Below are 16914 nucleotides of genomic sequence, written 5' to 3' on the forward strand. Positions count from 1 at the left end.
GAGAACACTACTATCGGACAGCACTTACAGTGCTGAAGCCCCTATTTTAAGGTATAGCGAAGAGAGAACCGTGGATAAGGCAAAAGTAAAGTAGAGTAGTTTAGGCATTTTTTTATTTTTTATTTTGATTAAGGGATATTTGGTATTTTTGGAAAAAAAATAAAAGAAAAAATTACATTTAGGGTAGGTTACATAATAAAAAATGTACTTTTAGGGGTTTTATGTAATTTTTGAAAAGGTACTTTTAGGGGGTTTTATTTAATTTTCCCCTAACATAATCCAATCAATTGAGTACAATGTTTAAAAACTCAGTTAAGTCAACTTAAACTCGACCGAGTTAATCAGTTACATCAAGGCGCTCAGGTGATAAGGGTGTACAATATCGAGGATAGGTATACTTAGGTTGGTACTATACAAACTCTAAAAAGAGTATTGTAGAACTCGTATAGACTTATCTAAATTCTATAATACTTGGGCGAGTCACTACATGAGCATGACTACTGTTACTAAACAAAAATAAAAGGGGACAGAGAAAAATAATTAGTGTGAATCATTTTTGAAGATTCAAAATAATAATAAGAGTGAACATAAATTAAAAGATTTATTAAAGAAAAAGTACAACTTTATACTATTGAAGTAAAACGCTTTTTTAATAAATAAATAAAAAGTACAACTTTACACTAGTAAAGTAAAATGTTCCTCAAAAATCATCTAGAAGAGTATGTTTAGACCATCTGGACCTTGAGATATATGAATATGAATTCAAAAAATATATTAAAAGATTCATACCTTGGCTTTGGATTTGAAATCCATGTTTTTCTTGAGAATCATGATTATCAAGATCAAATTGATTAATCTACAATTTTTCCGCCCATTTTCCAACTAGGTTTGAGGCGTGGCTTTATAGAGTCACGGCTTCCTGGTTGGAAATATTATAATATCATGTGTTGAAAATTGGTCCCCGCAAAGTATAATCCCCAGTAGAAAATATTATATATGATGTGGTAAACATTTTGTCCCCCATGAACAAGCTGTACGAACCAGTGTAATCAAAGGAACTATATGAATAATGTAATCAAGATCCGACCAACCACCAAACCGGTGGGGCATGTGGTCCAATCAAAACCAGTCTAAACAATGATCAAATTGGTTAGACCCGATAATTAAAATAAAAAAGAATAATAACTGTAATAATTTAAAAATATTAAGTATACTAAAAAATTCATCCAATTTTATTTAACTGTTTGAACCGATTAAAACTATAGCACAGTCGAACCAATCAAACATTAATTTTAACTAACCTTTTATCAAACTAAATTTTTACTTCATACCAAATTGGCCAAGACACCTCCAATTTTCAAAACTTCATGGTTTTCCCTCAAATGTTCCACTTTATTGTTTTGGGCTTGATAAAGAAGACCATGAAGAAAACTTAAAAAAGCTAAAAAAAAATATTCCTTTTTGCAACAAACTTGGTGAGCATAAGACGTCCACTGCATGGAAAACTTGATCTAGCATTTAAGACTCAAAATTGATTTTATTAATTATTTTTCTGGTGGTGATGAGGCTATTTACAAAATTTAGGAATTAAACAAATTCACTTAAGCTTCCATCCAATATTTATTTCCCTAAAATAGACTGCTCATACTCTTGTATTCTCTCCTACAAAATTACTTTCCAGTTTTTTATTTCTTCACATTTTCTTTGCCATGTCCAAGAAAATTCTATGCCAAATTTCCAGCAAACAAAGACCACAAAAGATCCCATCACAGGGGGTATAACACACTAAAAAGTCTACCCTTGAGCAGATGAAATATCTTCCCTTGGCTTTTAACTCAGTTCACCACAAGACCATTGGGTGGCATGCATCCCAAGGCGTTGAAAAGTTACCTGCAGTGATCCAGAGAGTGCAATATGGAGGCGGATGGTTTAGCTAAATCAGGAGTTACTGGTGATAGTCTAATAATTGTGGAATTTGGAGTATAGTTGTTACTGTTTTTGTTTTTCATTTTGATCTTTTGCCGTTGTAATAGTTGCATGTGGTATTGTACTTGTTGTAAGGTGCTATTACTGGAAGTAAAAAATTGTTAAAAACTGATTCTCTCAAAAAAAAAAAAAAAATTGTTAGCTGCAGTGACTGCAATACGTTTATTATTCAATCTTAATTGGTGACCATTTGTTTTAACAAACTTTGAGAAAACTTTGCCTCTAGAAAGAGATTAAACCCTTTTACATGGAAATGCCATTTCTTCTTCATGGTCCAGCAAAGGATGGTTTGTTAAATCATAGCAATGTTGAAGCCGATATAACAACCGACTGCACAAATTTGCAGAGGGAGATCTCTTATAGACTACCACTTATACCAGAACAACTTGTACAAGAACAAGCCCCAGTGAAGAAGAATAGAAGGCCAAGGTATACAAGCTTGAGTCACAATGAAAATTTTTGACCTTGAAGAAATGCTTTGGATGATTTTATGATTCACCATTATTGCAATCTAGCATAGCCACAGGAAAGTAAAAGCTCTAATTAGTTGCATGAGATTCATTATGAAACAACAGAAGAGGGGGTATCATCCTTGTGCTTAATAATTCCAGAATCTACGAGGAGAGGCACCTCGGCAGCAAGCCAAGGAGCAAGACCCAAGCAAAGGGCATGTGCAATGCCAAACCTCGGACTGCCAAAGAAAGATAAGTTAGTAAAGCAGAAAATAAGAAACAAGAACCTTTTCTGAATAAGAAAAGTACAGGTTAGCAATCACATTCAGGGAGAAATATAAAGCTCATTGATCCATCATAGAATATTCATGCACCCAACAGAAAGCCTAAGAACCAAACTGCCATGATGGTCATATGTCTACCTAGAGGTAACAGTACTGATTGGACAACAGGCAATCAGCCGATATATTGAACCAGTCCCTATGCTAATAAGGATGACCATTCAAAAATGACAAGAATAACCACATTTTCAGGGGTTGACTAGCACAAAGCTTAAATATCTATCAAAAGAGATCAAAGAACTTTATGAACAATGACAATGCTCTGGCAAAACCACAAAAGATAAGCTAACTTTCTATGAAGTATTAAAACTGTTGCTGATAGGCCAGAACAATATGGGGTCCTCTGACGGGAAATGCGGTTTTCAAGGCACTCACAAACCACTTGCCTGCTGCACGTGTTAGTCTCAGTTTCCATTTAGATTTCCATAATAAAGTGTTGCTTTACGAGCAAGCTCAAAACTTGTAAGAAATCTCGCCGAGTTGTGTCAGACATAGGCGAGGTCACTCATAGCAATAAAATAATGGTAAATGTCATTAGGTTTAACCGACAAAGAAATAAAGCAAAAGGTTTTCTTATGTGGTCCCTAAGTACCACCTATAGCAAAATAGTCCATCAGAAGTACTCAAATAAAGTATACGTCTTGAACAGTAGAATAAAAATAAAATTAGCAATCTCCCACCTATTTTAAAACAAAAGGACCCTCTCAAAACATATCAATAAAGAGAATGCACAAGTGAAGGTGTCCTACAGACTTGAACCACCACATAGTGTCATAGATAATACTTACCAAGACAATGCGTAGACGAACCTTGAACCATGTCCATAGATAATACTTACCAACCCTCTCTAAAATTCATTTTCTTCTTCCTTTACACCTTCGTTAATGCCTAATGTTATCAAGACTCTATGATGGATGCCCTAATGAAGTTATGTTGATAACCCCTATGCTCTATGGAGCCTAGTGCACCCATCGTTTTGGTTTATCAAGTCCTTTTCAAGATACAGTTTCATGGTGATTGCTAAAGGCGGCTGTACAGACTTCATAAAGCAGATATGTTTTCAAAATAGTTGTGACAATTGATGGTTGCTTCTTTTTTTTTCAAAATGGTTCTTCAGAAATATTCAAATAAAGTATTTGTTTTGAATCAACAAAATAAATAAAATTAGCAAACACAGACTTGCCAAAGTAACTCAGTTTGCCAGGCGTGTTTTCTCACTGGTTAAAACATGTCTATTTTTCTTTCCACAATTGGCACACAAAGCGGCAGATCTTCATGTGTGACTAAGCAGTCAAAAGGGTCTAAAAGGTCATTTTCGTAGAAGACACTCACTAACATCCTTGAAATCATCTAAAAAATATCCAAAACACATGTAGCATGCATTTTGCAGCAGCATCCGGACAAGCCCTATATTTTTGACAGAAGATAACAAAAGGAATCCAAACTTGAATCACTCGAAGAAAAAAAAAATCAAATGAAGAATTATCTTTCAAAACTAATAGTGAGAATCTTATAGAAGGGATTTTGGTCTCTCTTTTTGTTTTTCTTTCCCTAGAGCACCCGACTCCTAGGTTTTTTGTACTGTTTCATTCTCTCAATTTAAGGTTAGCATTCTCAAAAAAAAAAAAGTGAGAGTCAGCATTTTAGCCCCTCATTGATCAAATCTCTGTGAAATTATTAATTCCTCATAGATTTATTCTGAATTATTATCTATAGGATATGGTTTTTATGAGTCCTAGGACTCATGTAAATAAGGGGCCCCTCTTCATGATCCATTTTTTAGATGGATTTTCGACCTAATTTTTTAGATATATATAATCTCTAGTATGGAGAACATGAATGTGCAAAAGAATAAATGAATTTTAAAAATAAAAATGATCATTTTTTGAAGAAAAATTTCAAATCGTTGATTTTACCCTTTTTTTTGTAGAGACCACACCACATCCGTCCTTAAAATGAATGTGGGATGCATGGGGGATGCAAATGTACTTATGTGTTCCCTGACACATAAAACACTTCACCTTATCTATAATATTCTCTCGAGCGAACATGGAGTAAAATCCTATGAACCACTGAAAGATCCAAGTGCCCCTTGCAATGAAAAACTTAAATTAGGAGAAACCTCAACTGCATTCGATCTCACTTACCAGTTTTTAGCCCACAGGGGTTTGAAATGCACGGTAAGGCAGATCTTCCCTCCTCTATACATCTAAACCAAACCACAAAACAGATCATCAGAAGAGACAAATAATACAAAATCACCCAAAACAAATAACAGGGAATACAATCAGGAAAGCATGCATTTTAGGATATGATATCTAAAACTAAAAGAAAATAAAAGTTGAAAAACAACCTTAACTTGAGCCAAATATCTCCAATATTATTACCCCTTCACTTCCCAACAAAATGAACAGATAAATAAATATATTAAAGAATGACATCCAACCAATCCATAGCACAGTTCATCAACAATGATCCCAAAGATAAGATTATGTCTAAATATTTGAATTGGCTAAAGCCAGCTTCTATCCCTAAGCTCATTTTTGTTGGATAATGCTTCATTCAATGACTCATGACATGCTAAGAAAGAACCCACAGAATAAAATAAACGATCCCCAGATTCTCTCTGAGACAACTTTTTTCTTTTACATTCTATTTTTTTTAATTGTACCTTTTCTACGACTTTTATTTCTCCAACTATGTTTCTCTCTCTTTTTCCGGCGTTTTCATGTAGTTTATGCATGTTTGAAAAATGGAAAATGGTTTGATAGGGCTGCAACCCTATCAAAATAAGTAAAGCCTCACATCATAATTCATCAAAAATTACAATTCAAGCATTGGAAAACCTTTATATCGATCATCTCAGCTTGAATATATTAGTAGTGAAAAAAATTAGGATTTTATGCTCTAAAAATTGTGTATATTGTAACAAATTATCTAGACCAACCATTTCACCCTAAAATAAATGTTCATAGATCCGCAAGATCTGTACCATTTTTTTAGTTTCAAATTTTATTGTCGGTATTGGAAATTGATTTAGATCCATCATGGAGATTTCCGTTGCCAAAAGTGCTTTCTAGATGAGGATTTGAGGTGAGCCTTTATTTTGTTGTCATAAAGCCTAGACGTAATAGAAACTTCATCCTTGAGAAATAGCCTATGTTTTTATCTCTTCCATAACCTCACTCAAGTAAGCTCAAAGATAAAACAGTTCAGCTCAGCAATTCGACCGATATGCCTGCAGCTAAGGGACTCAATCTAACCTATATTTTCTACCATGCATGGGTTCTTAAAGTGTTCAATTGGTGGGTGTTTAATTTTTTTCTTCAGCTATCGTGCCAAGTGTCCTATTGAACCACAGATTGTGACAAACAAGTAATTGTAGCAGTAACAGCTGTCATCTATTTCTTGTACTCTAGAGCTCCTATCAATGGAAAAGAAAGAAAATAAGCAAGGCATAAACAAAACTTAAATAGCGCCTCTACACTTACACAGTACAAATGCAAATATCAATACGTAACTTACTGCGAATATATGAATGCAAAAACCATGTCAAAGTATTAGGTAGACAAATCAGTTGGTACTTGGTTTCACTTGAACATGACGTTCACAAACAAATTAGTTATCCCCATGTGTAATTGTTCTTCCGTGAAATATCAGATCAAATGACAGGCCAATAACACTCTAATAATGTCCAGGCAGTAATGAAACACAAACCATGCAGGTCAGCTCACTTATAAACAATCTTACCGAGTGGACTCCAGTGTGTTACTAGTTACCCATCTAACTCACCTCTCGGCCAAGGCCAAACAAGGTACCCTTTTCCTACTGTACTAGGATAGTAAGCAAAAGATCTATAAAGCCCGATTATGGATAAATGATCATTTAGTCATTCAATAGAACCAAAACATATGAGCACACAACAGTCCATCACAACGGATGCCATTACGGTGCCTCCATATGCTTTTTATTCGTCATGAATGACATTGACACAGAATGAATTTGTTATATCACGCATATGAAAGATAAATACGTTAAAAATCAGAATATGAATCCCCTACAATATTTTACTAAGGTTTTAAAAAGTGGATCACTGGCCCGGATCATCCATTCGAAAAACCAGTCCGGATAAGCGGCACGGCAGTTTGGATCCGAGAATCGGCCAGATCCGTCCTTAAAAAAATTTCAAAAACACTAAAAATATTTTAAAGTATTGTTTTTTGAGTTTCCAAAAAACGGGGCTAGTGCATTATGTATTTTTATTATTTTGCAAAAATGCGTAAATATTGAGACATCATTTCTCTATTTGAATGTCAGTTGACAACATTCACATCACTGGATAAAAGGTGCATGCAATCATCATGGAAATGAATACATGGTCCAAAATAGAGCATACAACTATTGAAATACAACATAATACCAAAATGAAAGACAATGTCGTTCTTCCTCTTCATCGCGGTGTTGCTAGTCGTTGAATTGTCTTCGACAATTCACTGATTCAATCTATGTGTGCTCAGAATCATCGGTGCCAAAACTGACAATGCTTAGGTCCCCCACAGTTGGTGAACTACTACTCTTCTAGCCTAAAATCCCCAAAGCTTGTCCACCCCTCATGTTGGCCCCAACCCTTTTGTTGCTGGATCTCATGTTATGTAAATCCTAGTTGGGATAAGGTGGCCTCATAATCCATTCTATTTCATTCCCTCCAATGAAATGCACATGTCGGCGGGGGATCTCCCCCTCCCTGCTCCTCAACATCCTTTCCTTCCCATTCCTCACCGATTGCCTCAAGGAATGCTTTCTTGTAAAGTATTGGATCCTCTTCCTCCACCACCTACTGCTTGGCTATGTCTGCGATAAATATAGCATTTAGGTTGATCGGGTTGTAGTCCTCAATCTTCCTCCTTATTTGTCACAGTCGGAGCTTCGAATTATAATGAACTAGGTTATATGTATCCCAAGATTCTGAGGCCACCCTATCCCAACTAGGATATATGTATCCCAAGATCTAGCAAAAAAAAGGTGCGGAAAAGTGAGATGATGGGGGCTAGTACAAGTGGTGGACAAGCCTTGGGGATTTCAGTTTAAAAAAACAGCAATTCAGCAACCGTGGGGTACTTAGCATAGTCAATTTGGCACCGATGATTCCGAGGCGTACATGGATCGAATCATTCCATTATTAAGGCAATTCAACGACTGGCAACAATGCAATAAAGAGGAAAAATGATTTCATCATTCATTTTGATATTAGGTTGTATGTCAATAGTTGCATGCTCCATTTTGGACCACATATTCATAGCCATGATGAATGTATGCTTCTTTTTTCCAGATGAGAGTGTAATGGTCAATAGACATTCAAACAGTGAAATATCATCTCAATATTCACATATTTTTGCAAAATAAGGAAAGTACATGATGCACTACCCCTTTTTTTTTGGAAACTCAAAAAATAATATTCTTAAGGATTTTTAGTATTTTTTAAATTGTTTTAAGGCATATCCGGTTGATCCAGCCGATTCTTCGATCCGGATCGAGATCCATACCTATTTTCCAGATGGATGATTCATCGATCCATTTTTTAAAACCTTGCTTCCAGCCGAGTATGACAAAGTAACTAGAAGAGGCATGCACAAGTGAATGTGAGATAATCCCCAAGGGCAAGAGGACTTCCATGGAGCCCCTACAATAACGTTTTTTGGAATCTCTTGTTGCCAGTAGACATTCTACTCAATTTATTCCCTCAAGAATCGCATTTGCTTTGGCTCAAGAAGAATCTAGAACCAAGATGCCTTGAAAAACTTGAGTGACTCCTTGTGAAGTTTTAAAGATACCATGTAACCATAATTGTGGAGGTTACCAAGGGATCACCCATCTGCATTAAATTTGATGACACATGAGCTTGAGGGTATCCAAGAGGTAGATCTAGATTCTCAGGGGCTTGAAAGTGAGAATGTTGGTCCAATTGGGTTTGAAATATAGGTTGAGAGAAGTTTGATGGCTTTGAAATTTCTTGCCCGAGAGATAGTGAGATCTTTTGTGTATGCAGGCAATGGAATTTGTTGTCCTCTTAGTACCTCGAAAGATTCTGGAGTTTTTTCTCCCCATATGGCCCAAAGACTGGCAAGAATCGAAGCCCTCCATGCACAAGTCCTATTGTAGGATGAGGGTGAGTAGAAGGCTGTGAATAACTATTTGATTGAGTAGGTGGTTGTGAGTTTCTTCAGATTCTTTGCAGAGAATAACAATTTGCAAGGCTAAAACCTCTTCTAATTAATTGATGCAAGGAAGATGGAGGAAAGAAATAATTAAAATAAAAATAATAATAAAGGGTGAGAGAATATACCCTCTCTCTTGATCTGCAAGGGAGTCCACCCCAAAAATATCTTTTCACAAGATCAACTCTTTACTCAATTTCAATCTCTCTGTTACTAAGAAGGGTCATCTCCCCTTTGAATATACTTAGAAGAAATAAATAAACCCTCAAAAATAATCTCTCTCTCTCTCTCTCTCTCTCTCTCTCTCTCTCTCTCTCTCTCTCTCAAACTCACATCTCCCTTATCAAAACCACTCTCCCTAAAACTCACATCTCCCTTATCAAACCATCTCAAGTAAGCCTTATCTTAAATAAAGCTAATTAACATTTGTCTCTTTAAAACTAACTTAATCCTTTGCCTAATATTAAAACCAACCATATCCCCAAAACAACTCACACACTACCCTATTCACTAAACAACAACAAAAATTAAACTATTAAAATAAAATAAAATAAAATTTTGATAACCTCAAATTTTTATTTGCATGATTCTCTTGGGGTTGGGAGAAGCTCGACCTCGAGCTTATAGAACTCGAAAATTTTCCTTCATTATCTTCTCCACTTTGTTCCAACTGCAAATTTTCACCATTGTCTTGTTGAACTTTTGATTGGTGATCCTAAGCGAACAAAGTCATGATATGCTCAGGAAAGCGGCTGGGGTCATGGCGGTACCATCCCCACACCTAGTCACCACGTTGTAATTTCCAATCCCACCACTAACATGTTCAAAAAGCTAACTCCTAATCTACTTGAAAAAACGGGTAGGGACCTGTCTTCCCCACTGAATTACCCAAAAAAAAAAGTCATGATATGCTTAAAAAATCAATTGTGATGCCAAAATCTCTTGCACCTTCCACCACTTGTATTTTATGAGTCATAATCAACTCAACTTCCACAGCAAGTTGTGATGTGTGATTAATGCTTAGATCGGTAGTTGATTCTTGATCGTCTACCTCTTCATGTTCTTCTTCCTCTGATTGCAATCTATGAAGTAGATCTCGTAGACGCTCTATAGGACGTGGATCTTGTGTGCAAATTTGTTCTTGATGTTCTGGATCAACAGCCCGAGTCGGCCGGGGAACTCGACTTGTCTCTACGGCGAGATTTGGTGCTAAACCCACGTGGTCGCGAGTGCCCTCTTCTCGATGAATTACATACTCAAAATGTTGCAACCTCTGATCCAACCATTGCAACCCCAGATTAGTTTCACTTATGTCTTGTCGAATACCCTCCAAGGTTGTGTTCATGCTCTTCTGAATTTGCTGACCCACCAACTCCATGATTTGTGGCAATACACCCTCGAATGTAAGAACAGGTTTCGACAGCATTGTGATTGATGGATCTTCTTGCTTTAATACCAACTGATGCAAGGAAGATGGAGGGAAGAAATAATTAAAACAAAAATAATAATAAAGGGTAAGAGAGTATACCCTCTCTCTTGGTCTACAAGGGAGTCCACCCCAAAAAGATCTTTTCACAAGATCAACTCTTTACTCAATTCCCATCCCTCTGTCACAAAGAAACATCTCCCTTTTAAATAAACTTAGAAGAAATAAATAAATAAATAACTCATAAAAATACTCTCTCTCTCAAACTCACATCTCCTTTATCAAACTACTCTACCTAAAACTCACGTCTCCCTTATCAAACCATCTCAAGTAAGCCTTATCTAACTAATCCTAATTAACATTTATCTCTTTAAAACCAACTTAATCCTTTGCCTAATATTAAAACCAACCATATCCCCAAAACAACTCACGCACTACCCCTTCACTAAAACAAAAATTAATCTATTAAAACAAAATAAAATAATATTTTGACAACCCCAATTTTTTTTTGCATCACCAATTGATCGATTGTTAGGTTTCACAAAGAAAAAATCAGTCACGTAAAAGATTGGATTTTTAGGGGGGAAGGGGTCAACCAAGCCTTATTGTGAACATGTTGGGAGAAGCAAGGCAAAGGGCTTTACAGGAGGCAACTGCAAAGATGCATGTGTGGGATTTGAACAAGACCACTTCATATTATTGGAAATGAATAAACATGAGACATGATGCATACTGAAAAGGTCAGGGACCTCATCATCATGCACTGCCCTTGTGAAAGTGTAGTTCCAAGTGGTATTAATCTTTGAATTTTGAAACATTCGGTTAAAGTGGAATTGAGCAAGTTGCTACATTAAAGAGGTTGGGCTACTGATCGTTTAGAGGCTGATGACCGATCCAAGTGTCCAGTCAGAACAAGACAACAAGCATAGAAATTTTTGTAGCAACCAGATATGTCAATGCCGATGGGCCTTTTATTTGGAAACCAACCAAGGTTGTCAGTCTCGTTTGTAGGAAGGAATACATCAAGCCAGAGTAGATGATGATGATTAGCAAAGGCACACCACCATTTGCCAAATAGAGCCAAATTCGTATGTCTGAGTTTGCGAATACCTAATCCGCCCACCTTTTTGGGTGTACAAACCTTTTCCCAAGATACTAGATGGATTTTCTTTATAGAATATCCCCAAATCAAAGGAATTTTTTCATAAGTTTTTTTGAGATTTCGATGATGGATGCAAGTATGAGAAATGAAGACATAAAATATATGGGAGAATTGGATAAGGTGGCTTTAATCATAGTGATTCTCCCTACAAGAGAGAGAATTTGACCTTTCTAATTGGCAAGGCGCTTTTCAAGTTTTTCTACAATTGGGTGCCAGAGGGCTTCACAAAGGTTACCTAAGGTAGAACCTAATAGTTGACGAGAATGTTATCTACCCCACAACCTAATCTGATGGTGAAAGTTAACAGGTGACCATGAGAAATAGCTAAACCCATGGTTTGGATTTAGTCATGTTGATTTTCATGTAGGAGGCTAGGTGAGATCACGGCAAATACAGCCAGAGGCTATCGACTTGATCTTGTGAGGCATCATAGAAAATGAGGGTATCATTCACCTCGCTACCACAATTACAAAGACACAAAGGGAATGGAGAGAGATGACTTCGTGTTTGATGTGAGAATGCTAGAGTTGAAGGAGCCAAAGTGTAATGTTATTCTTTATCTAGCAACTTAACAATATGGATATCATCATTGTCGTCATCAGAGCCTTTATCCAATTAATTGGGGTCGGCTACATGAATCTTGGTCCACCATTCTGCTCTATCAAGGGATGTACCATGTAAAATTCAAACTAGTACCATTCCCATATAGCAATCTCTATTTCCAAGAAAATCATCAACAACATTGTAAGGCCTTCATTTTGAACTTTTCATTCATCTAATAGTAAACAGCTATAGAAACCATCAAATTCATTATACTACAGTTGTATCATCAAATTAGAGAAGGACGACACATAACAGAGAAAATACACCATCTGGGAAACAATAATCAAAATTGTATCCCTTTCAAGAAAATTGTTAAGCATCACAAAGACTCAAACCATGATCTAGTGAGATCATGGAAAGAATAGCTTGCATGAGGAGTTCCTTTTGCCCCCCTATGCAGCTATGCCAATGATATTCATGGATCTAGGTTACATTGGACAAGGAAAGGATGATGTCAATGAGAAGAATATGCCTAGAAAATAATCCAGTATGGGAAGAACCTTACTGAGTGAAAGTAACAGTTATAAGGAGGACAGCTAACAACAGGAAACGAGATTGAAGAATGGGGATCCACGCCCATGGCTCAAGTGGAAAGAACTTGTAGTCACAATCTTGGGGTGGGTTCAAATCCAGCCCATCAAGCCTCCGAAGGAAAGAGATTGAAAAAATGTCTTCATTATTTTATTGTGAAACATGCAGAAAAAATTGAAGAATTGCCTAGGCTAGGCCAAGTGGTCAAAGGAGATTGGTTTAGTGAGGAAACAGCTATAGTATCAGAGGAGTTTTCCTTTTCAGTGCAAATGAGATTGGTTTAGTGAGGGAGAACACCCATTGTTCTGTACCCTCCACATGTAGCCCATCCACTACTGGAATCATATATCCAGCCTCACCAAAAATATACTTTGATTGTGATTAAACAAAAAACCAAGATCATAATGGGGCCTCACCAAAATTAATCTTTGACAGAAAACAAAAACCAACTTAGTCCCTAACATATAACAGGCTCTGAGTACCCTTTTTTGACCATGCAGTTGGCTAATGATTGGAATATGTCCTCATGGTACCTCACTAATCAGAACCCACATAGTGGCATCCAAAACAATAGCTGCCAATACACCCACCATAAATCAGTTCTCCTTGAGCCAATTTTCTTGAATTCAATGCTACCATGCAAATCACTTAGGACTAGACAGCTGTTTGCAACTGGAGGCTTAAGTGACTTGACCACCCAAGTCACCCATTATGATATACAATCTAACAGCTCAACATGGAGCAAGTCCCCCATAAGGATTTCTACTCTTTCCAGCATATCATAGCCCCAATCCATGGAAAGAGATGAACCATAACGAAAAAATTTATAAGAATCACAAATGCCTCCCACAGAAACTTCACTGCTTGATCCATGTAGTTTATAACGGACCGAGCATAAGGATACGCTGATTATGCTTCTAGGGAATTAAAATACATGACGAGCCTAGCACAGAATTTCTCAAATAGTTAATCAAATTTACAAAATAACACAAAATCATCTATGACCTCAACCATGCAATTTGCAACAACGCAAACACTTGAATAAACCGTTTAAGATAAAACCCTAACTAAGTCACAACTTGGGAACCTCCTTGTACTACTTTGTTGATCTACATCTGAAAACATTTAGGAAATACCACCTAATCCCTTTCACGTGTCCTCCAATCTTCCTCCCAAAATCTCACTTTTATGATATTAGAGTGATAAATGGCAAGAACATGAAACCCTGACTCTTTGAATGACTCAATCTCACATGCAAGGAAATCCAATTCACGCTAACAATGTCAAACCATATTTGATTGGAACTGCATTCGCTGCTCTGAAGCATTCACTGGACCAGTGTAACATATATCTTATACTCCTTGAGTTGTGACTTCATTCTAGTTATTGGTCGAAAAGTTCTTTCATTCATCAAGAAAATTAAGTCCCACGTGCATGAATTATGGAAAGACCTGAAGGGCCATTGATAGGCATACATAAGAAGGTTGTGCTACAATAGCTAGATTATTTGGATTGTTGAAGCATCTTGGTCAGAATTCGGCATGTAACCGACCCAATTTTTGTCACACAATGATTCTTCTTTTTACGATCATTGCGCCATACAATTGATAGAATGGATAAAGCCCAACATTCTTTTGAAACTTACTATTCCAAACAAAACAAAAAAAATGAAAAGAAAGAAAAATTTACAGATCAGCAAGCCCCATATGTCACAGCAGTTCACATCTAAAGCCATTAAAAAAGACTTTCAAACAAAATAATAGCTTAAAATCCTCCAAAATTCAAACTGTAGAAGAGGAATAAAGGAACAACTGGAAATAAAAGCTATGGTTTTGTACCTTGGGTGTCTTTCCATCAAGTTGCGGGAGCTCAATTTCGGGTGCAGTGGCCGGATAGGTAACGGGAATATCGAATTGGAGGTCGAATTCATATCTGAGGAGGTTGTGGATGTACCAGCACTTGCCCGTCCACCTGGTTCCATCAGCGCTGCCACTGATCCGAAACCAGTCGTTGTCATTGGATTTGTTCATCGTCATGTATTTAATGAGAGCTGCATACTCCTCTTTGAGCCTCTGAGTCCAGGCCTCTCCATCCCTTGGACCCGCCCTCGTTTTCAGCAGAGGGATTTGACTTAGGGTCGACTTCGTGGTCGTGTCCCATCCCCCCGTCGCCATTTTTTCTCCTCGCTCCTCTCCTTTCTTCTATTTCTCTTTGTCTCTCTGAATTTTACAACTAGTATCGACAAATTAGTCTGCTTAGAAATGAAGCAATTTATTTAGGGAGAGTTTTCCTTCCTCTGCGTTCTTTCCAAACCGCACTGATTTTATCCGGGGTCAATGTTTAATCGAAATACAAGGGAAAAGTTTGTATAGTTTGCCATCGTGGTCAAGTCTTTTTCAAATTAGTTGGGGCGGCCACATGAATGGGTAGTCGTTCGGCCCTATTAAAAGTGATTCTCTTGATGGAAGGAGGCGCATATCTTTTCTCCCTACCTCTATCTATATCATTCTAGACATATTTTTTTGTCATTATTTAGTTTTCTACATGAACTAAATCAAGTAATTTATTATCTTTTTATTATTTAAATAATAGTAAAATCCATTGTAAAAAAATTGTGTAAAAGAGATTATTGGAACTGAAAAATCTCATTGATCACCTGGACCTCAAGATATATATATGTGAAGCAAAAAAAAATATTTAAGTTCTAAAAGTATTGTGTCTTGTAACAAGTTATATTGATAGTTTATTTTCAAGTTTTGGGTTTAATAGATATGCTTGATTTGCACTATTTTTTAAATTTTATACTTCATACCTAGGGATGAAAATAGATTTTAAGTAATCACAAGATTTTCGACGCCAGAACTACATCTCCTACAAAATTAAGAAGTATGCCTTACTTAGAGTACAAGGAGGGTGGCTTATATAAACTTGACCCAAGTGCAAAGGGTATCATAAATGGCCGGTATTAGTGGGATTGTATGCTATGTGACTATGGGATTGTATAGAATGATTCTATTTACTTTTGATACAAGGTGGTCACAATTATTCATTACCATCTGATGTGAAATTTGATGGCTTGGATGTGTTACAAAATTCGAGAAAATTTCTTTTGAAGTGTGAGCTTGGTCAATGGAATGATTATAACCACCCCATTTCACATCCAATGATCAAGATTAATGTGACCCTACCAAAGGTAAACTGTCTCATTCTATACTTTTCCTATGACTATTTACATTTGGTATAAAGAAGTTATAATCACCCTTAGGCATTGGATGGAAAATCCAACTGCTTGAAGTGCGTAACATAATTCAAAGAATTTTATTTTAGATTTTGTGCCCAATCAATGTTACATCCCGCAGCCCCCCTAATTTCACAGTTAATAATAATTGCAACTTCTCTATATCAAAAATAAATAGTCTGGTTATATACATTTCGAAACTTTTTATCCATAGTTTGTTTTTGGCATCCAATGGTTTGGAAGATAATAGTATTATCATCATCATAAGAACCTTCTCCTAACTATTTAGGATTTACTATATTTAGTTCGTCATTCTACTCAATCAAGAACCATATCATTTCTCATTACTTCTAACCGCTTTTCTTTTGAGTCTACCCGTTGTTTTTTTTTACCCTTTTACTTGAACAAAATCGCACCGCCTAACAAGTGTCATACTAAGTCGGTATTTCAAATGATCAGCCAGCATAAAAGAAAGTAGACATAGGTGGGTTGGCCATGTACAACACCTATTTAGACACAATAGCATGGTGTTTGAAAATTAAGCACCGACGATTGTATGCTTTTGATCAGTGAATGTACCCCCATGCATACCCACTGTGCCCGAGATTATAGTAGAAATGGCGAGAAGATCCTATGAGTAAATCACTTATACCAATCTGCGTCAGTTTAATCACCACCTTTCCACTTTTTCACTTGTTTGATTGTAAAGCTTCGAAGTTGAAAACTATTTTGATTAGCTAATAAATTTAATTTTCTTCAAAAATAAAAAGAAGATAATAACTTTACATTATAAAAGAATAAGAGCGTTCCTGCTGGAGCATAGTGTATATTTTTACTCCTTTGGTTGGAAGACCTGCTTGGAGTTTTTCTTCTTTTTTTTTTTTCAACCTGAAATTTTGGGAACCACTTCAGATCAATAGATGGTTATTTTCAAAAGAAAAAAAATTTGTATTTTGAGGT

General features: G+C 36.4%; 1 protein-coding gene across 1 annotated transcript; it reads right to left on the reverse strand.

Annotated features, from left to right (window-relative positions):
- Nucleotides 1–2134: 2134 nt before the first annotated feature.
- Nucleotides 2135–14959, reverse strand: LOC18442431 (ubiquitin-fold modifier-conjugating enzyme). The gene is made up of 3 exons (XM_006852644.4): nucleotides 14555–14959; nucleotides 4927–4988; nucleotides 2135–2677 (listed from the first exon to the last, which is right to left on the reverse strand). The coding sequence occupies exons 1-3, from the start codon at nucleotides 14888–14890 to the stop codon at nucleotides 2548–2550; spliced, it is 528 nt and encodes a 175-aa protein (XP_006852706.1). The 5' UTR covers nucleotides 14891–14959; the 3' UTR covers nucleotides 2135–2547.
- Between the last annotated feature and the right edge of the window lie 1955 nt (nucleotides 14960–16914).

The sequence above is a fragment of the Amborella trichopoda genome, chromosome 13, assembly GCF_054954075.1.
Source record: "Amborella trichopoda isolate Santa Cruz 75 chromosome 13, AtrichopodaSantaCruz75HAP2 v2.0, whole genome shotgun sequence".
Taxonomy (NCBI): Eukaryota; Viridiplantae; Streptophyta; class Magnoliopsida; order Amborellales; family Amborellaceae; genus Amborella; species Amborella trichopoda.

What these genes read in the sequence shown, in the direction of transcription:
- LOC18442431 (XM_006852644.4), bottom strand. Translation starts at nt 14,890, where the DNA reads ATGGCGACGGGGGGATGGGACACGACCACGAAGTCGACCCTAAGTCAA. An exon ending in TTGATGGAAAGACACCCAAG is followed by an intron (nt 4,989 to 14,554) that starts GTACAAAACCAT and finishes GGTTTGGTTTAG; the next exon opens with ATGTATAGAGGAGGGAAGAT. An exon ending in CCCCTGTGGGCTAAAAACTG is followed by an intron (nt 2,678 to 4,926) that starts GTAAGTGAGATC and finishes TTTCTTTGGCAG; the next exon opens with TCCGAGGTTTGGCATTGCAC.